General features: G+C 32.6%; 1 protein-coding gene across 2 annotated transcripts in view; it reads right to left on the reverse strand.

The window, feature by feature from the left end:
* Nucleotides 1–23,550, reverse strand: part of LOC136037540 (serine-protein kinase ATM-like) — a gene marked incomplete at its 3' end in the record, with an annotated part of 119,954 nt that overhangs the window by 54,872 nt on the left and 41,532 nt on the right. For both annotated transcript variants that reach the window (XM_065720263.1, XM_065720266.1), the window contains 2 exon segments: nt 9,475–9,649; nt 21,012–21,779. In XM_065720263.1, the coding sequence (XP_065576335.1) occupies nt 9,475–9,649; nt 21,012–21,779 (943 nt within the window).

Consider the following 23,550-nt stretch of genomic DNA (forward strand, 5'->3'; position numbering starts at 1 on the left):
TAAGGAGCGACATTAAAACTTAAAACGAACAGAAATTACTTCGTATATGAAAGAGGCTGCTTCCTCATCAACGCCCCACTCTTTACGCTAAATTTTTTACTGTTTTAAAAAGAAGAATTGAGAGACAGAGTCAACCTTTAGCGTAATGAGCGGGGCGTTGATGTACTCCTTGTGTAAGGTCAGACTTAATCCTTTAATTGCGATTTATATTGTATGGAATAAGTTGCCCGAATCAGCTCGAAGGTGCCACACATTCGGTTTGTTCAAAAATATTATTAAAAATTCATTGGCTTCTTAAAAATTATTTTATCTCTTTTTATATGTGTATATGCGTGTATGTATGCATATATATTTCCTTATTATTTCATTGGAGTCTATTTTATTTACAGATCTACGTAATTAATTTAGTCTATTCAATCTATTAGTCTATTTAGTTTTGTTTTCTATAGTTTTTCATTTTATTTATATTTTCCTCTCTTCTCCTTTTTGGTCTTCTCTCTGTGAGTAAGTGATTATTTTTTTTTCTTCTCTGAGTAAGTGGCTCGTTCATTTTCCTCTTTTTTACAGGCCAAAGAGCCTTTGGGGAAATAGTAAAATGTAATATTGTATGTGTGTTTCGTGATGAATAAATCTTATCTTATCTCTATATTTTAATTAACAGGGCTATTTGGGACATGTCATTTACTACTTTTAGGGTCATAAAAATGTCTTGAATGAAACAACGATTTTCACTCAAAAGACGTAACTGACATGCTCAAAATGTTATAAGTTTAAAAAATGGAATTAACACCTTTGTCCCCTCCCCCCGAAAAAAAGATTAGTGTAACCTTAACAATATTGTCGCAGCCCTCCAAGGTGTAACCAATCTTGCGCATACGACTTTTGCCATTGCGAGTAAATCCGGTGTCCCTAACCTCTCATATCTCATATTTGAACTTACACATTTATTTGGGACATGTCATTTACAACTTTCATGGTCATAAAAATGTCAAACTTTAGCGTAAAGAGCGGGGCGTTGATGAGGAAGCAGCCACTTTCATATACGAAGTAATTTCTGTTCGTTTTAAGTTTTAATGTCGCTCCTTACTTACAGTTAAAACAAACTTGTTTTTTTTATTTAATTTCTGAACGTTTTTGAAGCAATCTGAACGTTTTTGAAGCAATGCATGTTTTGATTTTGGCTCCCCGCAGAGGTATGATAAAACGAAATTTGTATATTTATTTTTTTGGGGCTAAATGGCTTTCTCATAGTTTTGATCGAATGATTTTGAGAAAAAAATGAACGGGGGAGGAAGCCTAGTTGCCCTCCGATTTTTTGGTTTACTTAAAAAAGCAACTAGAACTTTTAATTTTTTACGAATGTTTTTATTAGTAAAAGATATAAGGAACTTATAAATTAGCTTACGTAACGAACTTTTGTAATCTCATGTTTTTCTTACATATATGAGGGGGTTCACCCCCTCGTCAGTACCTTGCTCTTTACACTAAAGTCCCAATTCATTAAGAATGACCCCTGAATCACAAAACCCTTAGAATAAATAGTTGAAATTACTAAAAATACTTTAGCGTAAAGAGCGAGGTATTAGTAGGAGGTAAGAACCTCATATGCGTAATAATTTCTGTTCGTTTTAAGTTTTGATTCTGCTCCTTACTTCCAGTTGAAAAAACTTTTTCATATTTATTTTTTCATTGTTTTTTTTTAATAATGCTAGAAAATCCTGTGCTTCGTTCATGGAAATGTTCTTCCCCCATGACAAATTCCTCCTTGAAATTTCCCCCAAAATATTCCCTCTTCTCAACCCCTCCCCCAACCAAACAATCACCCTGAAAACGTCTGTACGCTTCCAAATAACCATTACTATATGTAAGCACTGGTCAAAGTTTGTAACTTGTAGCCCTTCCCACGGGACTGTGGGGGAGTAAGTCGTCCCCAAAGACATAGTTATAAGGTTTTTCGACTACGCTGAACAAAATGGCTATCTCAGAATTTTGATCCGTTGACTTTGGGAAAATAATTAGCGTGGGAGGGGGCCTAAGTGCCCTCCAATTTTTCTGGTCACTTAAAATGGGTACTAGAACTTTTCATTTCCGTTAGAATGAGCCCTCTAGCAAAATTCTAGGACCACTGGTCGATACGATCACCCCTGGGGAAAAAAAAAAACAAACAAACAAACAAACACGCATCCGTGATCTGCCTTCTGGCAAAAAATACAAAATTCCACATTTTTGTAGATAGGAGCTTGAAACTTCTACAGTAGGGTTCTCTTATACGCTGAATCTGATGGTGTGATTTTCGTTAAGATTCTAAGACTTATAGGGGGCTTTTCCCCCTATTTTCTAAAATAAGGCAATTTTCTCAGGCTCGTAACTTTTGATGGGTAAGACTTATGGCCATCAGTAGTTATTAAAACCACCAAAGACCAGAAAAATCAAGCGAGATATCTAGTCTTTTGCTATGGCACCCACTCGGAGCATAATATAGCTGAAGCACACATCCGCAACTGGAATGACCATTTTAAAGAAGCTTGTGCGAGGACAGATAAAGATGTAAATAAGGCTTTTGAAGAGCAGCGCTTATCCCCTGATATTTTCAAGACTCTAAGTAAGTCCTACTTATCACTACCCGCTAAAACTAAAGGAAAATCCAGCCTAGCACCATTAACTCCAACTTCTGCAGCAGCATCAAATTTAAAAGAAATAATAAATGAAACTCAAGAGGAACTAATGAGCACTAAGTCTAACCTAATGAATGATATTTCTCGTGTCGTATCAAATACAATGAAAGATCGCCGAGCTTCGGAAATTATAAGTGAAGATATTGTGAACGAAGTTTATAATTCGATTTCCCTTGAATATAATGCCAAATTTGAAAAAATTGAAACAACCCTTCGAAAACTTTATAATGCCGTGAACTTGCTTGAAAATAAAATCTCTAACTTAGAAGACAAGTTTGACCAACTAGAGCAGGATGCCTTACTTGATAGCCTAATTTTCTACGGTGTGAAACCAAACCCCAATGTGGAACTGAGAGAAAATCTTAATGGAGTGATAACACAGATAATGGGCTTGCAAGATTTTAAAGAAATGGACCTCTTAAAGGTTAATCGATTCCGCATGCCTGCTAATCAAACTGAGAATGTGAAAATCGCCCCAGTTCTAGTAAAATTTTCAAGCTTAGATACTGCTCGTAAAGTGTTTGCAGCAAAAAGTAAGTTGGCAAAGTCAGGTGTATTTGTTTTAGAAAACCTAACTAAAAAGCGTCGGGATCTATTAAACGCGGCTCGTAGCACCTTTGGCCCAAGAAGTGTTTGGTCTGATCACGGTCAAATTCTAGCCAAAGTTCCTGGTGAAACTCGTATACGCAAAATAAATTATTTGCATGAATGTATTAGTATGTGACTGGTTAATATTTTCTTGATGCGTATCCTTTCCTAAGTCATTCTTTTTTACAGTTTCTTTTTATTTCGTTTCATTTTTTTTTTTTTCATGCTCATGGTTCATCCCGATAGTACCTTCTGTGCTATTAATTATTTATGTGTTTATAATCCTTTGACAGGTTTTTCTTTCGTAATAGATTTAGGTAAAGATTTCTTTTTTGTTCATCTGGTGATTTAAATGGACTCCAAGTAAAACCTGCTTTTGTCAATATTTTAAGTCGTGAAAGACGCCTTTGCGAGCTTGAAAATAATCCTTTTGATCTAATTAGTATTGTGAATAATTCTGTAGGTCAGGTTAATCAAAACCTGACTAATATAAACCCTGTTTGTAATAGTAAATATGTTTCGGAATTGGGGGGAGAGGAGGTTACCAAAGGAAATTATTCTCTGACTGCACTTCAGCTTAACATTCAGGGTCTTTCCTCGTCAATAGATAATTTAAGACAAATAGTTTCGGATGGACAGCCTGATGTTGTTGGTTTGTGCGAGACATTTTTGGATTCTGGCAATGAAATGCTATTGGATATCCATGGCTACAAAATGGAACATATAAACCGCTGCAAGATGGCTAAAGGAGGTCTTGCCATGTATATATCTAGTAATTTGCATTATTGCTTACGGGATGACTTATCAAGGAATTTTGAAGGTATTTTTGAGTCACAATTTATAGAAATTAGAGTTAATGGTATTGATCTAACCATAGGCAATATTTATCGTTCTCCTAGTGGCGCGGTTTCGTTGTTTCTTCGGAATCTTGAGGAAATACTTGACTTAATATTGAAACGTCCGTGTCAGTTAATCATAATGGGTGACTTTAATATAAATTTGATGGATTCAAATTCTTCGGCTTCAGTTGATTTTCTTTCAACCATGCTTGCCGCAGGAACTCTACCAACTACATCCATCCCCACACGAGTAACTAATGTTACAGCTTCTTTGATTGACAATATCTTCTCTACGCTTTGCTTGAAGAAAAACTCAATTTTAGTTACTGATATCTCCGATCATTTTCCCATATATTCTCGGTTCAGTTTTAATCGGGGAAGGAAAAACCGGGCTCAAGTGTTTGATTCCTATTCTATTAGGTTTGGTAAAAATGAGTTATCTCTTCTTGGTTCTAAATTAGCGAAAAATTCGTGGAGCTTATTTGATAATAACAAGGATTTTTCTTGTTTATTTGAGTCGTTTTATGGAACCATAAAAGAGGCTATTCTTAACATTTGTAAAGTACCACCTTCTAATCGCAGGTCTAAAAGGATTATTCCTCTAAACCCATGGATGACATCCGGACTTCTCAAAAGCTGGAGAAGGAAAAATAATCTCTGGAGGTATTATAAATGCGCTACACTTTCAACGAGTGCTATTCGTCTTTGTCAATTCAAGATTTACCGGAATATATATAATTCCTTGTGTAGGAAAGCCAAATCTCTCTATTATCTAAATAATTTTGCTGCGTGTAATAAGGATATTCGTAAAACTTGGAAGGTAATAAATTCTGTGCTTAAACCTGGTTCTCAATATAGCTCTTTACCTATGAGTCTGGACATTGGTGATGAGACTGTAGAGGGTGAGCTTAATGTCCAAGAAGCATTTACTTCATTTTTCGCTAGTATTGGTAATAATATCGCTTCCACAGCTACTTTTTCTCGGTCTAAGTCGGACTTTAGATCTTACCTCGGGCCGTCTTGTGTTAAGTCTATGTTTCTAGAGCCAGTAACAGAAATTGAAATTACTAAAATTGTTAATGGCTTGAAAGACTCATCTTCATCTGGGCCAGATTCTATTCCTACTAAGGTAGTTAAATCTATTCTTCCTTCAATAGTTGTGCCTCTTACAAAACTTGTTAATCTTTCATTTAAATATGCAGTTTTTCCAGATCCTCTCAAGCGTGCTCGGATTATTGTTCTGTATAAAGGTGGACCAAGAAATGATCCAGCAAATTATCGACCAATTTCAATTTTATCAGTATTTAGTAAAATCTTCGAAAAGGCTATGCTTTCTCGTCTGCTTAAATTTCTAAAATCTAAAGAGTTTCTTCATGATTTTCAATTTGGTTTCCGAATGAAGCACTCCACTGAGCATGCCTGTATGACCCTTTTGAATTTTATACATTCTGAATTGGATTCGGGATTAATTCCGGCTGCTATATTCCTGGATATTCGCAAGGCATTCGATTCCTTAACCCATGAAATTCTTCTATCGAAGATGTCTCATTTTGGCATTAGGGGTAATGTATTTTCTTGGTTTCAATCTTATTTGAATGATAGGTTAATTTCTGTGAATCCACAATTTAATTTCTGTCAATCACAAGTGAATTTTGGCGTCCCTCAGGGATCAGTTTTAGGGCCAGTGCTATTTTTGATTTATATAAATGATCTTTTTTACGCAGTAAAAAAGCAGAAACCTATTCATTGCTGTAGACTCTGTCATCCTAAACCTTCCCTTGCCCATAGTGCCAGCTATAGTACACCATCTTCTGATGTCCTTGTTTGTTTTGCTGATGATAGCACGCTCGGTACTTCGGGGAACTGTGAATCCGAGCTTCGATTAAACTTGGAATACTTGTTTGAGAGAGTAATTTCATGGCTTGATGCTAATTTTCTTACCCTAAATTATTCAAAATCCAATTTTTTGATATTTTCGCATGTTTCTCAGATTTATCCCAAGTTATCAGAAATTCATTAGCCAAATGGGATAATTCACAGATCTAAAGATCGATATGTTCGTTTTTTGGGCATTCTTGTTGATGAAAATTTGTCTTTCAAGCGTCACATTGATTTGATTAAAATGAAGATATGCAGGAGTCTCGGTATTTTAATGAAACTCAAACATATTTTCCCTGGATCAATTTTGGAAATCCTTTTTCACTCCTTGATCCGATCTTACGTTTCCTACTGTCCAATAGTATGGATGTCAACCTTTCCTTCACTGTTAAAACCACTTTCTAAGGTTTATAATAAAGCTAGAAACCTCATTAAGGAAACTAACCGTTCAAGAGTTATCCCATTACTTGATCTCGAGTCACTGTATATTCTTTCGTGTGCATGTTTTACTTTTTCTCAGCTTCATGGTGACCTCCCCCGTCCCCTAAGTGTTCAGCCATCTTTCACCTCTGATCAGAATAATTATAATCTTCGCAATACCGAAAATCATATTCAAGTTCCTTTTACTCCTTGTGTAAGGTCAGACTTTAATCCTTTAATTGCGAGTTACATTGTATGGAATAAGTTGCCCGAATCAGCTCGAAGGTGCCACTCATTCGGTTTGTTCAAAAAAATAATTAAAAATTCATTGGCTTCTTAGAAATTATTTTATCTCTTTTTATATGTGTATATGCGTGTATGTATGCATATATATTTCCTGATTATTTCATTGGAGTCTATTTTATCTACAGATCTACTTAATTAATTTAGTCTGTTCAATCTATTAGTCTATTTAGTTTTGTTTTCTATAGTTTTTCATTTTATTTATACTTTCCTCTCTTCTCCTTTTTGCTCTTCTCTCTGTGAGTAAATGATTATTTTTTTTCTTCTCTGAGTAAGTGGCTCGTTCATTTTCCCCTTTTTTACAGGCCAAAGAGCCTTTGGGGAAATAGTAAAATGTAATATTGTATGTGTGTTTCGTGATGAATAAATCTTATCTTATCTTATCTTATCTTATGTAGAATCAGTATTAAAATACGATTCTTTTCATGTAGCTATTGGTATCAAAATTCCATTTTTAGAGTTTTGATTACTATTGAGTCGGGTCGCTCCTTACTACAGTTCGTTACCACGAACTGTTTGATCGTTACCACGAACTGTTTGATTTACACATCTATTTGGGACACGTCATTTGGAAATTTCGTGGTCATAAAAATGTGTTGAATGAAATAACGATTTTCACTCAAAAGACGTAACTGGCATCTTCAAAATGTTATAATTTAAACAAAAGGAGTCAACATCTTTGCACTTCCCCCCCCCCCCCAAAAAAAAAACTGTAGCCCTAACAATAATGTCGAAGTCCTCCAAGGTGTAACCAAATTTTTCCCATTTCGAATAAATCTGGTTTCTCTAACCTCTATATTTGAATTTACACAGTTATTTGGGACATGTCATTTACAACTTTTAGAGTCACCCTAGCCCTAACAATATTGTCGCAGCCCTTCAAGGTGTATCTACATTTTGCGTATATGACTTTTCCCATTACAAGTGAATCCAGTTTCTCTAGTCTCCATATTTAAATTTACACAGCTATTTGGGACATGTCATTTATAACTTTCTGGGTCATAAAAATCTGTCAGGGTCAATAAAAAGATTTTCACTTCAAGGGCGTAACTGACATGTTAAAAATGTTATAAATTAAAAAAGGAATTAAGATGAATGGAGAAAAAAAACAACTGTAGCCCTAACCATAAATGTCGCACCCCTCCAAGGTGAAAGCAAGTCCTGCGTATAAGACTTACAATTAGAAGCAATTTCCATTTCTCTAACCTCTATATTAAAATTTGGGCAACTACTAAGGACATGTCATTTACAACTTTGGCGTCATGAAATCTATTAAACGAAAGGAAACGTCATTCTTGAAAGAATTATTTTCACTTAAAGATCATAGCTGACATTTTCTAAATGTTCTAAAATTAAAGAAACATAATTAAAAACCTTAGGCTTAGTAAAAAAAAAAATAGAGTCAATTTGAGCATAAATTAAAAAACTTTACCAGTGCTTATTCTACCAGTCCTATCAGGGCAAGTTACAGCTGTAGACCTGTCGCTAACTGATCAGTGGAAGTCATATCAGTGCTTGTCCTGTCAGTTTTATCAGTGCTTGTCCTATCAGTGCAAATTACAGCTGTAGACCTGTCGCTAGCTGATCAGTGCAAGTCCTATCAGTGCTTGTCCTGTCAGTTTTGCCAGTGCTTGTCCTATCAGTGCAAATTACAGCTGTAGACCTGTCGCTAGCTTATCAGTGCAAGTCCTATCAGTGCTTGTCCTGTCGGTTTTATCAGTGCTTGTCCTATCAGTGCAAATTACAGCTGTAGACCTGTCGCTAGCTGATAAGTGCAAGTCCCATCAGTGCTTGTTCTGTCAGTTTTATCAGTGCTTGTCCTATCATTGCAAATTACAGCTGTTGACCTGTCGCTAGATGATCAGTGCAAGTCCTATCAGTGCTTATCCTGTCAGTTTTATCTGTGCTTGTCCGATCAGTCCCATCAATGCTTGTCCTATCAATCCTATCAGTCCTATCAGTCTTTGTCTATCAGTGGAAATTATAGCTGTAGACCTGTCGCTAGCTGATCACTGCAAGTTCTATCAGAGCTTGTGCTATCAGCCTTACCAGTGCTTGTCCTATCAGTCCTATCAGTACTTGTCCTATCAGTGTTCGTCCTATCAGTACAAATTACAGCTATAGACCTGTCGCTAGCTGATCACTGCAAGTCCTATCAGTGCTTTTCCCATCAGTTTTATCAGTATTCGCCCTGCCAGTGCAATTTACAGCTGTAGACCTGTCGCAAAATTATATGTTTGACAGGGAACTTGAGATCTCTGTCAAACTTGAAAGGAAGTAAGAGGTAGCATCAAAGTTAACCCCTTTGGACGTCCGAACACAATCCAACCTTCGCCCGAGAAGGGGAGGGGGGCAGAATTCTTGTCAACAAGACATCTACCAGATGGAATTTTCGTATGTGAGCCAAGCTTTGTAGAAATTAAGAGCTACAGTTCTAGATAAGTTTTCAGGACACTATCGAGTGATCCGGTCTATATGGCCAAGAGAGGGAGAGGGGATAAAATTTCCTCATTTACATTTGGGGAATCGCGTTTACTGGAGAAGAATGGTTTCTGCTATTCTCTCGACGCTGGCACCAATTCAGCAGAATAATTAAGTCAAGACATTTGGGGAAGGGCAACCATAAGGCAATATTTCATGTAACACATAAATCATTTCCATGGAAAGTATAAGAAATTACAGAAACAAATCTTGAGATTTCTGAGGGGAAATTCAATCTCCCCTTCTCTGAACTTGTGCATAGTAGAACCTACAGAAACACTTTACTTTACCTCTTTAGACTTCACAGCCAAAACGACCGGCTCAATCAGTTTTAAAGCAGTTGACCTTTCACCTTTAGCCCAAAGAACATTGGCCTTCCGCAAAGAAATTTCACAATTCTCCGCATTTCTTGGTTGAACAGACACAGACTCGATACTTGAGCAATTAGCTGCCATTTGCAAAAACCTGAAACCAAGATCGTTTTTAAATAAATCAATATTGTGGCACCTCAGGTCCCTGTGAACAAAAATATTTCTAATCCGTGCAGTCCAGTCATAATGCTGCTTAAGCATTGTTTCTTGTTCCGCTCTTGTGTTTTCAAATACACACTTGAAATGCAAAGGAAGAACATTTACAAATTTTGCTCATACAAATTGATAGAAATATATATTTTTTAATTTTGATTTTTAGAATCAAAATTAATAATATTTTGATTATATATTTATAATCAAAATATAATCAAAATATCTTTCCACGATCTTTCCACAACCTCTATATGAGGGGTTTTGTCCCCTCCTCATTACCTTGCTCTTTCCGCTAAAGTATATTTTAGCAATTTCAAAAGACCTATATATTCTAATTAAACGGCATTTGTGATACAGGGGTCGTTCTTAAAGAACTGGAACAAAATAAAACTTTAGTGTATAGAGCAAGGTATTGACAAGGGGCCGAAGCCCCTCATATATGCAATGAAAATATACGAATATAGAAGTTCATTATGTAAGTTTCTCAATTTTTAATCGCTTCTTAAAGGGATTCGACACCATAAATAATCAGTAAATCTTGCCCATTATAAACTTTATTAGTTTGTGTGGCCAAACTATTTAGAATTTATTGGCGATCTTTCCACAACTTGTAGAGCTTGGATAAGCAATCTGAATAAGCGGTAGAAAACTAGAAGCAGACACCTTCTTTCCCTGAAATATTTATATATTGAATTATATAAATATTTATATATGAAATAAATATAAATATATATATATATATATATATATATATATATATATATATATATATATATATATATATAAATATAAATATATATATCTCTTGTTTTGTGAAGGAGATAGAGATATTGAAACTGATATCATTAGAAAGTGTGAGTTTAGCTTTTTCGATAGCTTTTTCGACTAAAAAGAGCAGAATTTTGAAATATATAAATATGTAAATATATAAAAATATATATATATATATATATATATATATATATATATATATATATATATATATATATATATATATATATATATATATATATATATATATCACCATATAAATCATGAGCTGCTACAATAAGCAAAACCGACAATCATTTTTCAATACACTTAAAGCATCATTACATTGTGCTGCGGTGGTTTAAAAAAAAAAAAAAACGGAATTTGATACCAATATATACCTCAAATGAATCAGATTTGTACGCTGATATTAAATATATAAGTTTCATCAGATTTAGTCTTACCCATTGAAAGTTACGAGTCTGAGAAAATTTGCCTTATTTTCAAAAAAGGGAAAACACCAGCTAAGAGTCATAGAATCCTAATGAGAATCACATTACCAGATTCAGCGTATCAGAGAACCTTACTATAGAAGTTTCAAGTTCCTATCTGCAAAAATATGGAATCTTGTATTTTTTGCCAGAAGAAAGATCACGGATGCGTGTTTATTTGTTTTGATTTTTTTTTCCCACGGGTGATCGTATTGATCCATTACTTGAGAGGATCTTTCCATGGAGGAATTTATCATAGGGGAAGAGAATTTCAATGAAGGGGGTGCTGGATTGTCCAGCTTTATCTAAAAAAAAGATAAATTAAATAAATAAAAAAAAAAATCGACTGAAACTAAGGAGTAACATAGAATTTAAAACAAAGAGAAATTATTATGTATATGAGGGGGTTCGTCCCCTCCTCAATATCTCGCTATTTTTTGTATTTTTAGCAATCTCAAAAGAGCTATTTATTCTTAATAAAGGGCCTTTGTGATTCAGGGGTAATTCTTAAAAAAGTGGAACAAAATTCGAACTTTAGTGTAAAGAGCGCGGTATTGACGGAGGAGGGGGGACGAAACCCCTCATATACGCAATAAAAATATACAAATATAGAAGTTTATTGCGTAAGTTAATTCGTAAGTTACGTATATTTATTATAAACAAAAACCGCTCTTAAAATAAAATTAAAAGTTCTAGTGGACTTTAGAAAGCCACTTAGCCAAAAAAAAGTAAAACTAATATGCAAATTTCGTTTTAATTATTCATTTACGATGAGTTAAAATCAAAACCTGCATTAATTTAAAAACATAGAAATATTAAATAGCAAGCAACATTTTTTTTCAACTGAAAGTACGGAGCTACATTAAAACTTAGAACGAACAGAAATTTTTACATATATGAGGGGTTTCGTCCCCTCCTCATTACCTCGCTCTTTACGCTAAAGTATATTTTAGCAATTTCAAAAGACCTATATATTCTAATTAAACGGCCTTTGTGATACAGGGGTCGTTCTTAAAGAACTGGAACAAAATAACACTTTAGTGTATAGAGCAAGGTATTGACAAGGGGCCGAAGCCCCTCATATATGCAATGAAAATATACGAATATAAAAGTTCATTATGTAAGTTTATTTTGTAGGTTACGTACATTTATTACTAATAAAAACGTTCGTAAATAAATTGAAAGTTCTAATGGCCTTTTTAAGTGACTAAAAAATTGGCGGGTAACTAGGCCCCCTCCCCCACCCCTTTTTTCTCAAAACCGTCCGATCAAAACTTTGAGAAAGCCATTTAGTCAAAACAAGTTAAATTAATATCCAAATTTCGTTTTAACTATTCATGTACGTTGAGCCAAAATCAAAACCTGCATCAATTAAAAACGTTCAGAAACTAAATAAAAAAACAAGTTTTTAACTGAAAGCAAGGAGCGACATTAAAACTTAAAACGAACAGGAATTATTTCGTATATGAAAGGGGCTGTCTCCTCCTCAATGCCTCGCTCTTTACGCTAAAGTTTGACTCTTTCTCACAACTCTAGTTTTTAAAACAATAAAACACTTTAGTATAAAGAGCTCCTTTAATTTAACGAAAAAAAAAATAATTGAAGAAAAAACGGGTTTAATTTCTTATAAAGCAGTGACAACAAAATAAAATAAAAAACTACAATTTAGCTAACCAAAAAATAAAAATACTCCGAATATTTCGGCCCCACGTCCGGGAGCCTTTCTCAACGGAAAAAAAAACAACAAAAAAGGAGAAAATTACAACGATTTAAGACTATTTTTAAGACATTATAAAAATGCCACGACAACTAAACCAACATAAAAAATTGTAAGTTTTCTGGAACATTTAAATAATTTGGGAGGGGAATTAGTTTTTACAATTGAAAATGAAACAGAGAAAAAATTACCGTTTCTGGATATTTGGATCCAAAGAAAGAATAATAAACTAGTGTTTTCAATCTACCGTAAACCAACTAATAACAACCGCTATTTGTCTTTCACATCAAATCACCCGATCCAAGTAAAAAGGGGGGTAGTTATTTCTTTAGTGGATAGAGTGTTAAATTTAGCTTCACCAGAATATATTAGTAGTGAATTAATTTTTATTAAGGATATTCTAGTAGGAAATGGATATCCCGAAAATATGATTTCTCAAATAATTGAAAAAAGGAAAAAAAAGTTACTGGAACCTGTAATAAGTTCCAAGAAATATACAACAGGGGGTATACAAAATTCCATGCTCTTGTGGTAAATTTTATGTAGGTAGAACACAGCAGAATTTAAAAAATAGGCTACAGCAACACAAAAATGCGATAGATTGCTCGCTAAGACAGAATAAAAAACCTGATACTTTTGAATCCGCTATAGCGGATCACGTGTTTAATTTTCCTCATCATAGTATTTTATTTGATCAGACAAAAATTGTTGATAAGTCTGTAGGACTTTTACAAAGTTTCAGAGAAATTATAGAAATAAAAAAGATTATCTATGGGGGTATTAGTATCAATAGAGATGAAGGGGAATTTAAAATAAATTCAATTTATAATAGTTTAATTAAAGACCAGTCAAAAACTTCAATGAGTATTGAGTTGCATAATTGTCCTGAAACAAGTAATAACCTTGCAAACGGAGGTCAAAGCATGGTCAATGCTGTAAGAAGTCAACGGACGGCAGCTAAAATAGCAAATGAAAAAATCCATTCAATTTATAATTCATAATTGTGTTTCATTAACCTGTAAGATTTTGGTTGGATTTGGGGTTGGGTGACCTCTTTTCGTATTGTTGCAAGTATTTATATTTTTCATTTTTAATAGATTCCCATTTAGACATCGATTGTGGCAGAGGAAAGTGCCAATATAAACAATTACTTCAGTTTTTTCTAAAGTTACAGTCAGTTGCGGGAGTGTTTGTTTTTTAAAATGTGAGTTTTTGTTTCTTATATATTTGATTGTTTATATTTTTTATGTTGGTTTAGTTGTCGTGGCATTTTTATAATGTCTTAAAATTAGTCCTAAATTGTTGTAATTTTCTCCTTTTTTGTTGTTTTTTTTTCCGTTGAGAAAGGCTCCCGGACGTGGGGCCGAAATATTCGGAGTATTTTTATTTTTTGGTTAGCTAAAGTGTAGTTTTTTATTTTATTTTGTTGTCACTGCTTTATAAGAAATTGACCCCGTTTTTTCTTCAATTATTTTTTTTTTTCGTAAATGGAAAAGCAGTGTGGTCTAAGAAATTATTTACGTCAAGCCTACAGGTGGCAAAAGACCAATTCAGTTTTAGTATTTTTGAATTTAGCAAAAAAAACATGCAAATATAATTACACAACAAAAGTTTTTAGAAAAGTGTAAAATAAACAAAATCATTCCAAAATCATTTCGTTTTAAGTATCATTTAAATACATTTAATGAGATTAATCACACGAGAAAGGTAAATTTACTAAATTAAACCATGTATTGAAGGATAAACGTTTTCAAAGATCACAGATTGTAAAAGAAATAGATTTTTTAAGAAACATACTTTGTGGGTTTCTTAATACGTATGATTTCCAACAAATTATATCAATTTTCAAAAATTCTTTTGAACATGTTTTAAGGTTATCGAGGGAAAGATTAAACCAAAAATTTTTGCAATTAAAAAGGGAACATGAAAAACAAAATATTTCAACGTATAAACCTAAACATTTCCCAGGACCAGGTGTGATTAATCTAAGCAAAAAGGAGTTAACCAAAGAACAAAAGAAAATCCTTGAAAAAGGTATAAAATTTGGACTATCTCCTAAAAAAGTACCGGTAGAAGAAATAATTTCAAAGATTGAGACAGGGATTCATATGTTTTCAAAAGATGTTAAAAATGTAGATGATTTAAGACTGGGAGTCGTAAATATTTTAAAAGATTTTGGCAATTTTAAAGAAAACCTTAAAAACAAAGATACAAAAATTTTGAAAGAATTAAAAAAAGATGATTCTCTAATAATAACGAAAGCAGATAAAAGCAATACGGTAGTAATCCTAGAAAAAGATGATTATGATAGTAAAATAGAAACAATTCTAAAGGATATTTCAACATACAAAGAACTTAACTCAGACCCAACCGAATCTTATGTTGCAAAATTAAGAAAGGACTTAGAAGACCTTAAAAATAATCAAAATATCACACCACAGATGTACTAAAAGTTCTTTCCAAGAGGATCGGTTTGCCCAAGAATATATGGTTTGCCAAAAGTACATAAAACAGACATTCCTCTAAGACCTATAGTGTCAACAAGGAACTCACCAACAGAAAAAATTGAAAAATGGGTAGCAAAGACGCTTAAACCTTTATTATATCTCCAAAAGTCTTATATAAAAAACTCGGTATTTAAAAAAAATAAACTTAAAAATATTGAAATATCAAGTGATTCTAGACTTTTTAGTTTTGATATAAAGTCAATGTATACGTATATACCTTTCGATAAATCTGTTTTTGTTTTATCAAAAAAACTTGATTTGCATAAAAGTGAAATGGAAGAATTGTCTGCAGGTATCGAGATTGAAACTATATTAAATTTAATTAAAATAACTAGCAGGTATACTAATTATTTCAAATTTAGAGATAATTTTTACCATCAAGTTAGAGGATTAGCAATGGGAGGACCCTTTAGTCCACTGTTAGCTAATATTTATGTGGAGTATGTAGAAAATTTAGCTATTGATACATATTTTTTAAAACCTAAATTTTGGGGCAGATATATGGATGATGTATTAGTTATTTGGAATTATGGGGAATCACAAATTGTAGGTTTTCTGGAACATTTAAATAATTTGGGAGGGGAATTAGTTTTTACAATTGAAAATGAAACAGAGAAAAAATTACCGTTTCTGGATATTTGGATCCATAGAAAGAATAATAAACTAGTGTTTTCAATCTACCGTAAACCAACTAATAACAACCGCTATTTGTCTTTCACATCAAATCACCCGATCCAAGTAAAAGGGGGGGGGGTAGTTATTTCTTTAGTGGATAGAGTGTTAAATTTAGCTTCACCAGATATATTAGTAGTGAATTAATTTTTATTAAGGATATTCTAGTAGGAAATGGATATCCCGAAAATATGATTTCTCAAATAATTGAAAAAAGGAAAAAAAAAAGTTACTGGAACCTGTAAAATTAGAAGAAAATGGATCAAATCAAAAACCAAATTACATAACTTTACCTTATATCCCAAGGTTGTCACAGAAATTAAGGAAAGAATTAAAAAACTATAATATAAAAACAGCTTTTAAATCAGGACAAAATATTAGCTCATGGCTAAATAACGGAAAAGATAAAGTTCCAAGAAATATACAACAGGGGGTATACAAAATTCCATGCTCTTGTGGTAAATTTTATGTAGGTAGAACACAGCAGAATTTAAAAAATAGGCTACAGCAACACAAAAATGCGACAGATTGCTCGCTAAGACAGAATAAAAAACCTGATACTTTTGAATCCGCTATAGCGGATCACGTGTTTAATTTTCCTCATCATAGTATTTTATTTGATCAGACAAAAATTGTTGATAAGTCTGTAGGACTTTTACAAAGTTTCAGAGAAATTATAGAAATAAAAAAGATTATCTATGGGGGTATTAGTATCAATAGAGATGAAGGGGAATTTAAAATAAATTCAATTTATAATAGTTTAACTAAAGACCAGCCAAAAACTTCAATGAGTATTGAGTTGCATAATTTTCCTAAAACAAGTAATAACCTTGCAAACGGAGGTCAGAGCATGGTCAGTGCTGTAAGAAGTCAACGGACGGCAGCTAAAATAGCAAATGAAAAAATCCATTCAATTTATAATTCATAATTGTGTTTCATTAACCTGTAAGATTTTGGTTGAATTTGGGGTTGGGTGACCTCTTTTCGTATTGTTGCAAGTATTTATATTTTTCATTTTTAATAGATTCCCATTTAGACATCGATTGTGGCAGAGGAAAGTGCCAATATAATCGTGGCATTTTTATAATGTCTTAAATATAGTCTTAAATTGTTGTAATTTTCTCCTTTTTTGTTGTTTTTATTCCGTTGAGAAAGGCTCCCGGACGTGGGGCCGAAATATTCGGAGTATTTTTATTTTTTGGTTAGCTAAAGTGTAGTTTTTTATTTTATTTTGTTGTCACTGCTTTATAAGAAATTAAACCCGTTTTTTCTTCAATTATTTTTTTTTTCGTAAATGGAAAAGGAGTGTGGTCTAAGAAATTATTTACATCAAGCCTACAGGTAGCAAAAGACCAATTCAGTTTTAGTATTTTTGAATTTAGCAAAAAAACATGCAAATATAATTACACAACAAAAGTTTTTAGAAAAGTGTAAAATAAACAAAATCATTCCAAAATCATTTCTGCTTTATAAGAAATTAAACCCGTTTTTTCTTCAATTATTTTTTTTTCGTAAATGGAAAAGCAGTGTGGTCTAAGAAATTATTTTCCTTTAATTTAGAGCTGTAAAGGACTTTTCTTTGAAAAACTTGTCTTGTTGAAAAAGTATTTTAAATTAATATCTGTTCGTTTTTATTGACATAGTCTTTTTCCTGGAAAAAATAATTCTGTATATCTTTTCAGTTTTCAAACAGTTCGTGGTAACGAACTGTAGTAAGGAGCGACCCGGCTCAATAGAAACCAAAACTCTAAAAAATGGAATTTGATACCAATAGCTACATCAAAAGAATCGCATTTTAATGCTGATTTTAAATATATAAGTTTCATCAAGTTTAGTCTTACGCACCAAAAGTTACGAGCCTGAAAAAATTTGTGTTATTTTAGAAAGTAGGGGGAAACAACCCCTAAAAGTCATAGAATCTTAACGAAAATTACACCATCAGATTCAGCGTATCAGAGAATCCTACTGTAGAAGTTTCAAGCTCCTATCTACAAAATTGTATTTTTTGCCAGAAGGCAGATCACGGATGCGTGTTTATTTGTTTTTTTTTCCCAGGGGTGATCGTATCGACCCAGTTGTCCTAGAATGTTGCGAGAGGGTTCATCCTAACGGAACTGAAAAGTTCTAGTGCCCTTTTTAAGTGACCAAAAAAATTGGAGGGCACCTAGGCCCCCTCCCACGCTAATTATTTTCCCAATGTCAAAGGATCAAAATTCTGAGATAGCCATTTTATTCAGCGTAGTCGAAAAACCTTATAACTACGTCTTTGGGGACGACTTACTCCTCCACAGTCCCCGTGGGAGGTGCTACAAGTTAAAAACTTTGACCAGTGCTTACATATAGTAATGGTTATTGGGAAGTGTACAGGTGTTTTCAGGAGGATTTTTTGGTTGGGGGAGGGGTTGACAAGAGGGGGATATACTGGGGGAACTTTCCATCGAGGAATTTGTCATGGGGGAAAAAAATTTCCATGAAGGGAGCGCAGGATTTACTAGCATTATTTAAAAAAAAAAACAATGAAAAAACAAATATGAAAAAGTTTTTTTCAGCTGGAAGTAAGGAGCAGCATTAAAACTTAAAACGAACAGAAATTATTACCCATATGAGGGGCTCACCTCCTCCTAATGCCTCGCTCTTTACGCTAAAGTATTTTTAGTAATGTCAACTATTTATTCTACGGCTTTTGTGATTCAGGGGTCATTCTTAATGAGTTGGGCCAAAATTTAAGATTTAGTGTAAAGAGAGAGGTACTGACGAGGGAGCGAACCCTCTCATATGTGTAATAAAAACATGAGAATAAAAATTCTTTACGTAAGCTAGTTTATAAGTTACGTATATCTTTTACTAATAAAAAGATTCGTAAAAAATTAAAAGTTCTAGTTGCCTTTTTTATTAACCCAAAAATTGGAGGGCAACTAGGCTTCCTCCCCCGCTCTTTTTTCTCAAAATCATTCGATCAAAATTATGAGAAAGCCATTTAGCCAAAAAAAAAAAAAAAAATGCAAATTACGTTTTAATTATTTCTCTGCGGAGAGCCAAAATCAAAACATGCATTGATTCAAAAACGTTCAGAAATTAAATAAAAAAACAAGTTTTTTCAACTGAAAGTAAGGAGCGACATTAAAACTTAAAACGAACAGAAATTACTTCGTATATGAAAGGGGCTGCTTCCTCATCAACGCCCCGCTCTTTATATTAAAGTTTTTTACTGTTTTAAAAAGAAGAGTAGAGAGAAAGAGTCAAACTTTAGCGTAAAGAGCGGGGCGTTGATGAGGAAGCAGCCCCTTTCATATACGAAGTAATTTCTGTTCGTTTTAAGTTTTAATGTCGCTCCTTACTTTCAGTTGAAAAAACTTGTTTTTTTTATTTAATCTTCTATTAGAATCCATAGTATGGATTGCTATTTGTGTTGGAGAAACTTTTTTTTAGCAATTTTTAATCCAGACACAAGCAGTATTTTTAATTTAATTTTATAGCTTCTGAAATTGACCTGAAAAAAAAAAACTTAATATCGTTCCCAAAAGATCACATTTATGCTTTTTGACCACCTGGATAAACTTACACTCTTTTTATTTATTTAAATTTTAAGAGCAGAAGTAGTAATAGTATTATCCCCAAAAGTTTCAACTTAATGCCCCGAGTCGTTCTCGATATATAGCTGAGGTGTCACAAGCATTTAGGTCATCTGTTGAGACTTTTTGGCAACGTCAAATTATTCAAGTCCAGGCTCCACAGTATAAAACCCAGATCCAACGCTTACCTTAAAGCTGTTTTGTCAAAACTGCATTTTTGCTCCTATACAGCTCAACTGGATTCCAGCAAATCATTTTCATAAAACTGAACAGGCTCTCCCGAATCATCCGAGGAAATATTTTGTATTTTGAAAGTATAGATAGAAGTATAGAGCAAAATAGAAGAGGTAAAATATAGTTATTAAACCATAGTAGAGTAAAGATAGAACTATAAAAAAGAAGAAGTAAAGTATAGTTAATAAAGCAGAGATAGAAGTGAAGTATAGAAGTATTTTTTTACAAAAGGGAAAAACAATCTTAAAACTACAAAGTATACTTTTGCGACAGACTTGTAAAACAACAATATACATTTATTTATTTATAAATATATATATATATATATATATATATATATGAACACTTCATAAGTCTAAAAACAATTTACACACACACATATATATATATATATATATATATATATATATATGTGTGTGTGTAAATTGTTTTTAGACTTATGAAGTGTTCAATATATATATATATATATATATATATATATATATATATATATATATATATATATATATATATACATATATATATATATATATATATATATATATATATATATATATATATATATATATATATATATATATATATTGAACACTTCATAAGTCTAAAAACAATTTACACACACATATATATATATATATATATATATATATATATATATATATATATATATATATATATATATATATGAACACTTCATAAGTCTAAAAACAATTTACACATATATATATATATATATATATATATATATATATATATATATATATATATATATATATATATATATATATATATATATATATATATATATATATATATATATATATATATATATATATATATATATATGTATATATATGTATATATATATATATATATATATATATATATATATATATATATTGAAAACTTCGTAGGTTTAAAACAATTTACACATCAACGATTGGGCGTTACATGCTGCTTGCAAATAAGAAAAATTCTGTGCGTCAAAATATATGCATTAGAAGTTATTGTTATACATCTAAAAATTATCTGTTTCAAAATATATGCATTGAAAGTTATTAGCATCAGAAGATTCAGATACTTTTATTTATTTTGCATTATAGATTAAAATAACGCTGAAAATTTATTATGAAAACTATATTAGCATAATAAACTTAATAGAACCATTATTTTTACTTATAGAATTTGGTTTATGGCCTTGCTGAATAAATATTTTATAATTTTCTCAGAGACAATCTCAAGTCTCCTCCCTTATCCATTTCTTAGTCCTTGGGTTGGACACTACTAACCAAGTCCCTAATGGACGCTTGGTCCCTAATGGACACTACTAACTTGTAACAACAGGGACCAGGGATCTTACCTTAAAGACGAATTTGAATCGTTGTATTTAGCAGCAATGTCGCTGTGCAATAAATGAAGTGACCTTCCAGTAGCAGAAGATTTGCAAACTTCCTCAGCAATAACACTTCTCACAGAAAGTATCTGCTCAACATGAGTATAAGCAATAGAAGTCGTATTATCGTTGTTAAAAAACTCAGATTCTTCTCGAAGTTTCTGTAAAAGAACTTCTTCATTTTGATCATTCGAAAGCCATGATTTGACATTTTCAAATTCTTTGATTATCTCTAGTTCTACCCACCTTGGAAGAATTTTATTTAAAGACAATTCTTTAGTAGCAGCATTTCTGGAACTGAAGATTCCTCTCAATTTACGCAGTCTATACTCAAGCTCATCTGTATCTCTTAGTCTTACACTACTGAAAGTAGAGTAGACAGCGTTGTCAAAGTTTGTATCGTCCGTAGGCAAATCCCAGTTTCCAAGACGCCACGCGCACTGGTAACGGTAGGTACTATCATCATCTTTTAAAAGGGGCATCAGCAGACTAAATGATTTTGTATTTTTTAAATGATCAATAACATTTCCGCCAAATGATTTGGCTGTTGTACAGGCTGTTTTCGACTCAATATCTGGCAACCCAGGTTCTTTGAAAGCTATTGCATCATCGATGGATCCTAAATTATCAAATGATTTGGAAATAATATCGTCAATTTGTTTCTTATTTGAAACTAAGCCATACTTGCATTCAAATGTTGAGCGCTGAATATCGGCTTCTCCAGTTTTTCTATGCCTTGAAATAGAAACATTGTAAGAAAATAGAGTATAAATCATGGAAAAGAAACAGTACTGAAAGAAATGGAAAACATAAAAATCATACAGTACTGGAGCTAGTCATTTAATGTAAATTATTTTGCTTTTGTCAGCAAAAAAAATAAAAAAAAGTACGGAAGATCGGGCCGAAAATATATATCTCGTTTGAAACGTCAGCTAAAATCACTTAAAGAGGCTGTGAGAAATTAACTGATAATTGATGTATTAAACATTTAGAAAACTGCATTTTTTTTAAAAAAAACTTGTTTGAACTGATACACTTGGCCACAATAGAACATTGGTCACTTGACCACTGTAAGCAAAAGAAGACTGTTACAGAACCAGAAACATACGATGCGAAAAGGGCATATGAAAAACACAACCTAAGAAAAAGTAGTGGTCCACTGAAAAAAGGTCAGTTTATTACTCACGATTTGCCCATTATGTTTCAGAATGGTATCAAACATGCAATAATATAGCTTAAAAATATAACAAAATGTTTAACAACATAGTTTTAGGAAATGTGTGGATAGGCAATATCTTAAGGAATTCTATCTCTCTTTAAGGCTTTTTTCCGCCACAGAATTGTTAACTTATAATGTTCAGTTAGCGCGTGGAAACCAAAGTATTAGCTAAAAAAATCTCTAAAAGTATCAAAATTAGTTGAAAAAATGCTTAAAAAAATTAGTGCCGTCTTCTAAGCTAGTTTGTCTCAGAAGTTATATATAGAAAAAAAAATTTATAAACCACAAAAAATGTTGCTTTGGAAACACCAAGAAATGTTTGATTTTTTTGCAAACTCATGGCTAAAGTTTTGAAATGAGGAGTAGGGGCTTGTAAAATGAGTATTTGAGTGATGGCTCATATGAATGTAAAAGGAATCTAAATAAAGAGGGGACAGTATTAAATATGAACTAAGGAGGTGTGAAGTGGATGCCAAGGACAACATTGCTAAAGAGGTAGAAGATGCAGCTAGACGGCATAATAATAAAAAACTGTATTGGCATGTTAGAAAACTTGGAGTGACCAATCAATCTGGACTTGTGCCAGTTAAAGATAGAAATGGGGCCACAATTAGTGATAAGGAAAGAGTTAAAGAAAGACGGGCAAGAGAGAATGTGCTAAACCGTGATAAAGTTACAGGAACTGATATAAAAAAGGACGAAAAAAGTCTGTATCGATTTGGAAATGAAAGAAGAATAATGAAAGAGGAATTAAAGACAGCACTAAAAGGATAATAAAAAGAATAATAAGGCCCCAGCTGCTGATAGTAAGGTAAATAAATAAATAAAAATTGTGCTTGTGAAATGAGAGATAAATTATTGAAGATTATGAATAAGATTTTTGGAAAAGGGAAGTACATCCCGTATCTAGCGATTTTAGGTAACCTTTATTTAAACTCATCTATAAGAAAGATGATAAGAGTGAGTGTGGTAATTATAGAGGCATTAGCCTGAATTCAGTAGGAAGCAAATTACTTAGTATGATAGTAATTTTTGGTTCTATTTTCGCTGTATATAAAGTTTTAAGGGAAGACCAGTGTGATTTTAGGACGGAGTGAGGATGCCTAGACCTAAATTTTAGTTTGCATGAGTCATTAGACCCCTTCAATCCTTACCTTTATAGATTACGAGCAATAGCTTGATTCAGCAAATAGAACAAGCCTAATGAAGGTCTTATCCTAGTATGGAATACCAGGTAAATATATTAAAGTGATTAGTGCTATGTATGACAAATAAAATTGCTGATTA

Source organism: Artemia franciscana, chromosome 2 (genome assembly GCF_032884065.1).
Source record: "Artemia franciscana chromosome 2, ASM3288406v1, whole genome shotgun sequence".
Taxonomy (NCBI): Eukaryota; Metazoa; Arthropoda; class Branchiopoda; order Anostraca; family Artemiidae; genus Artemia; species Artemia franciscana.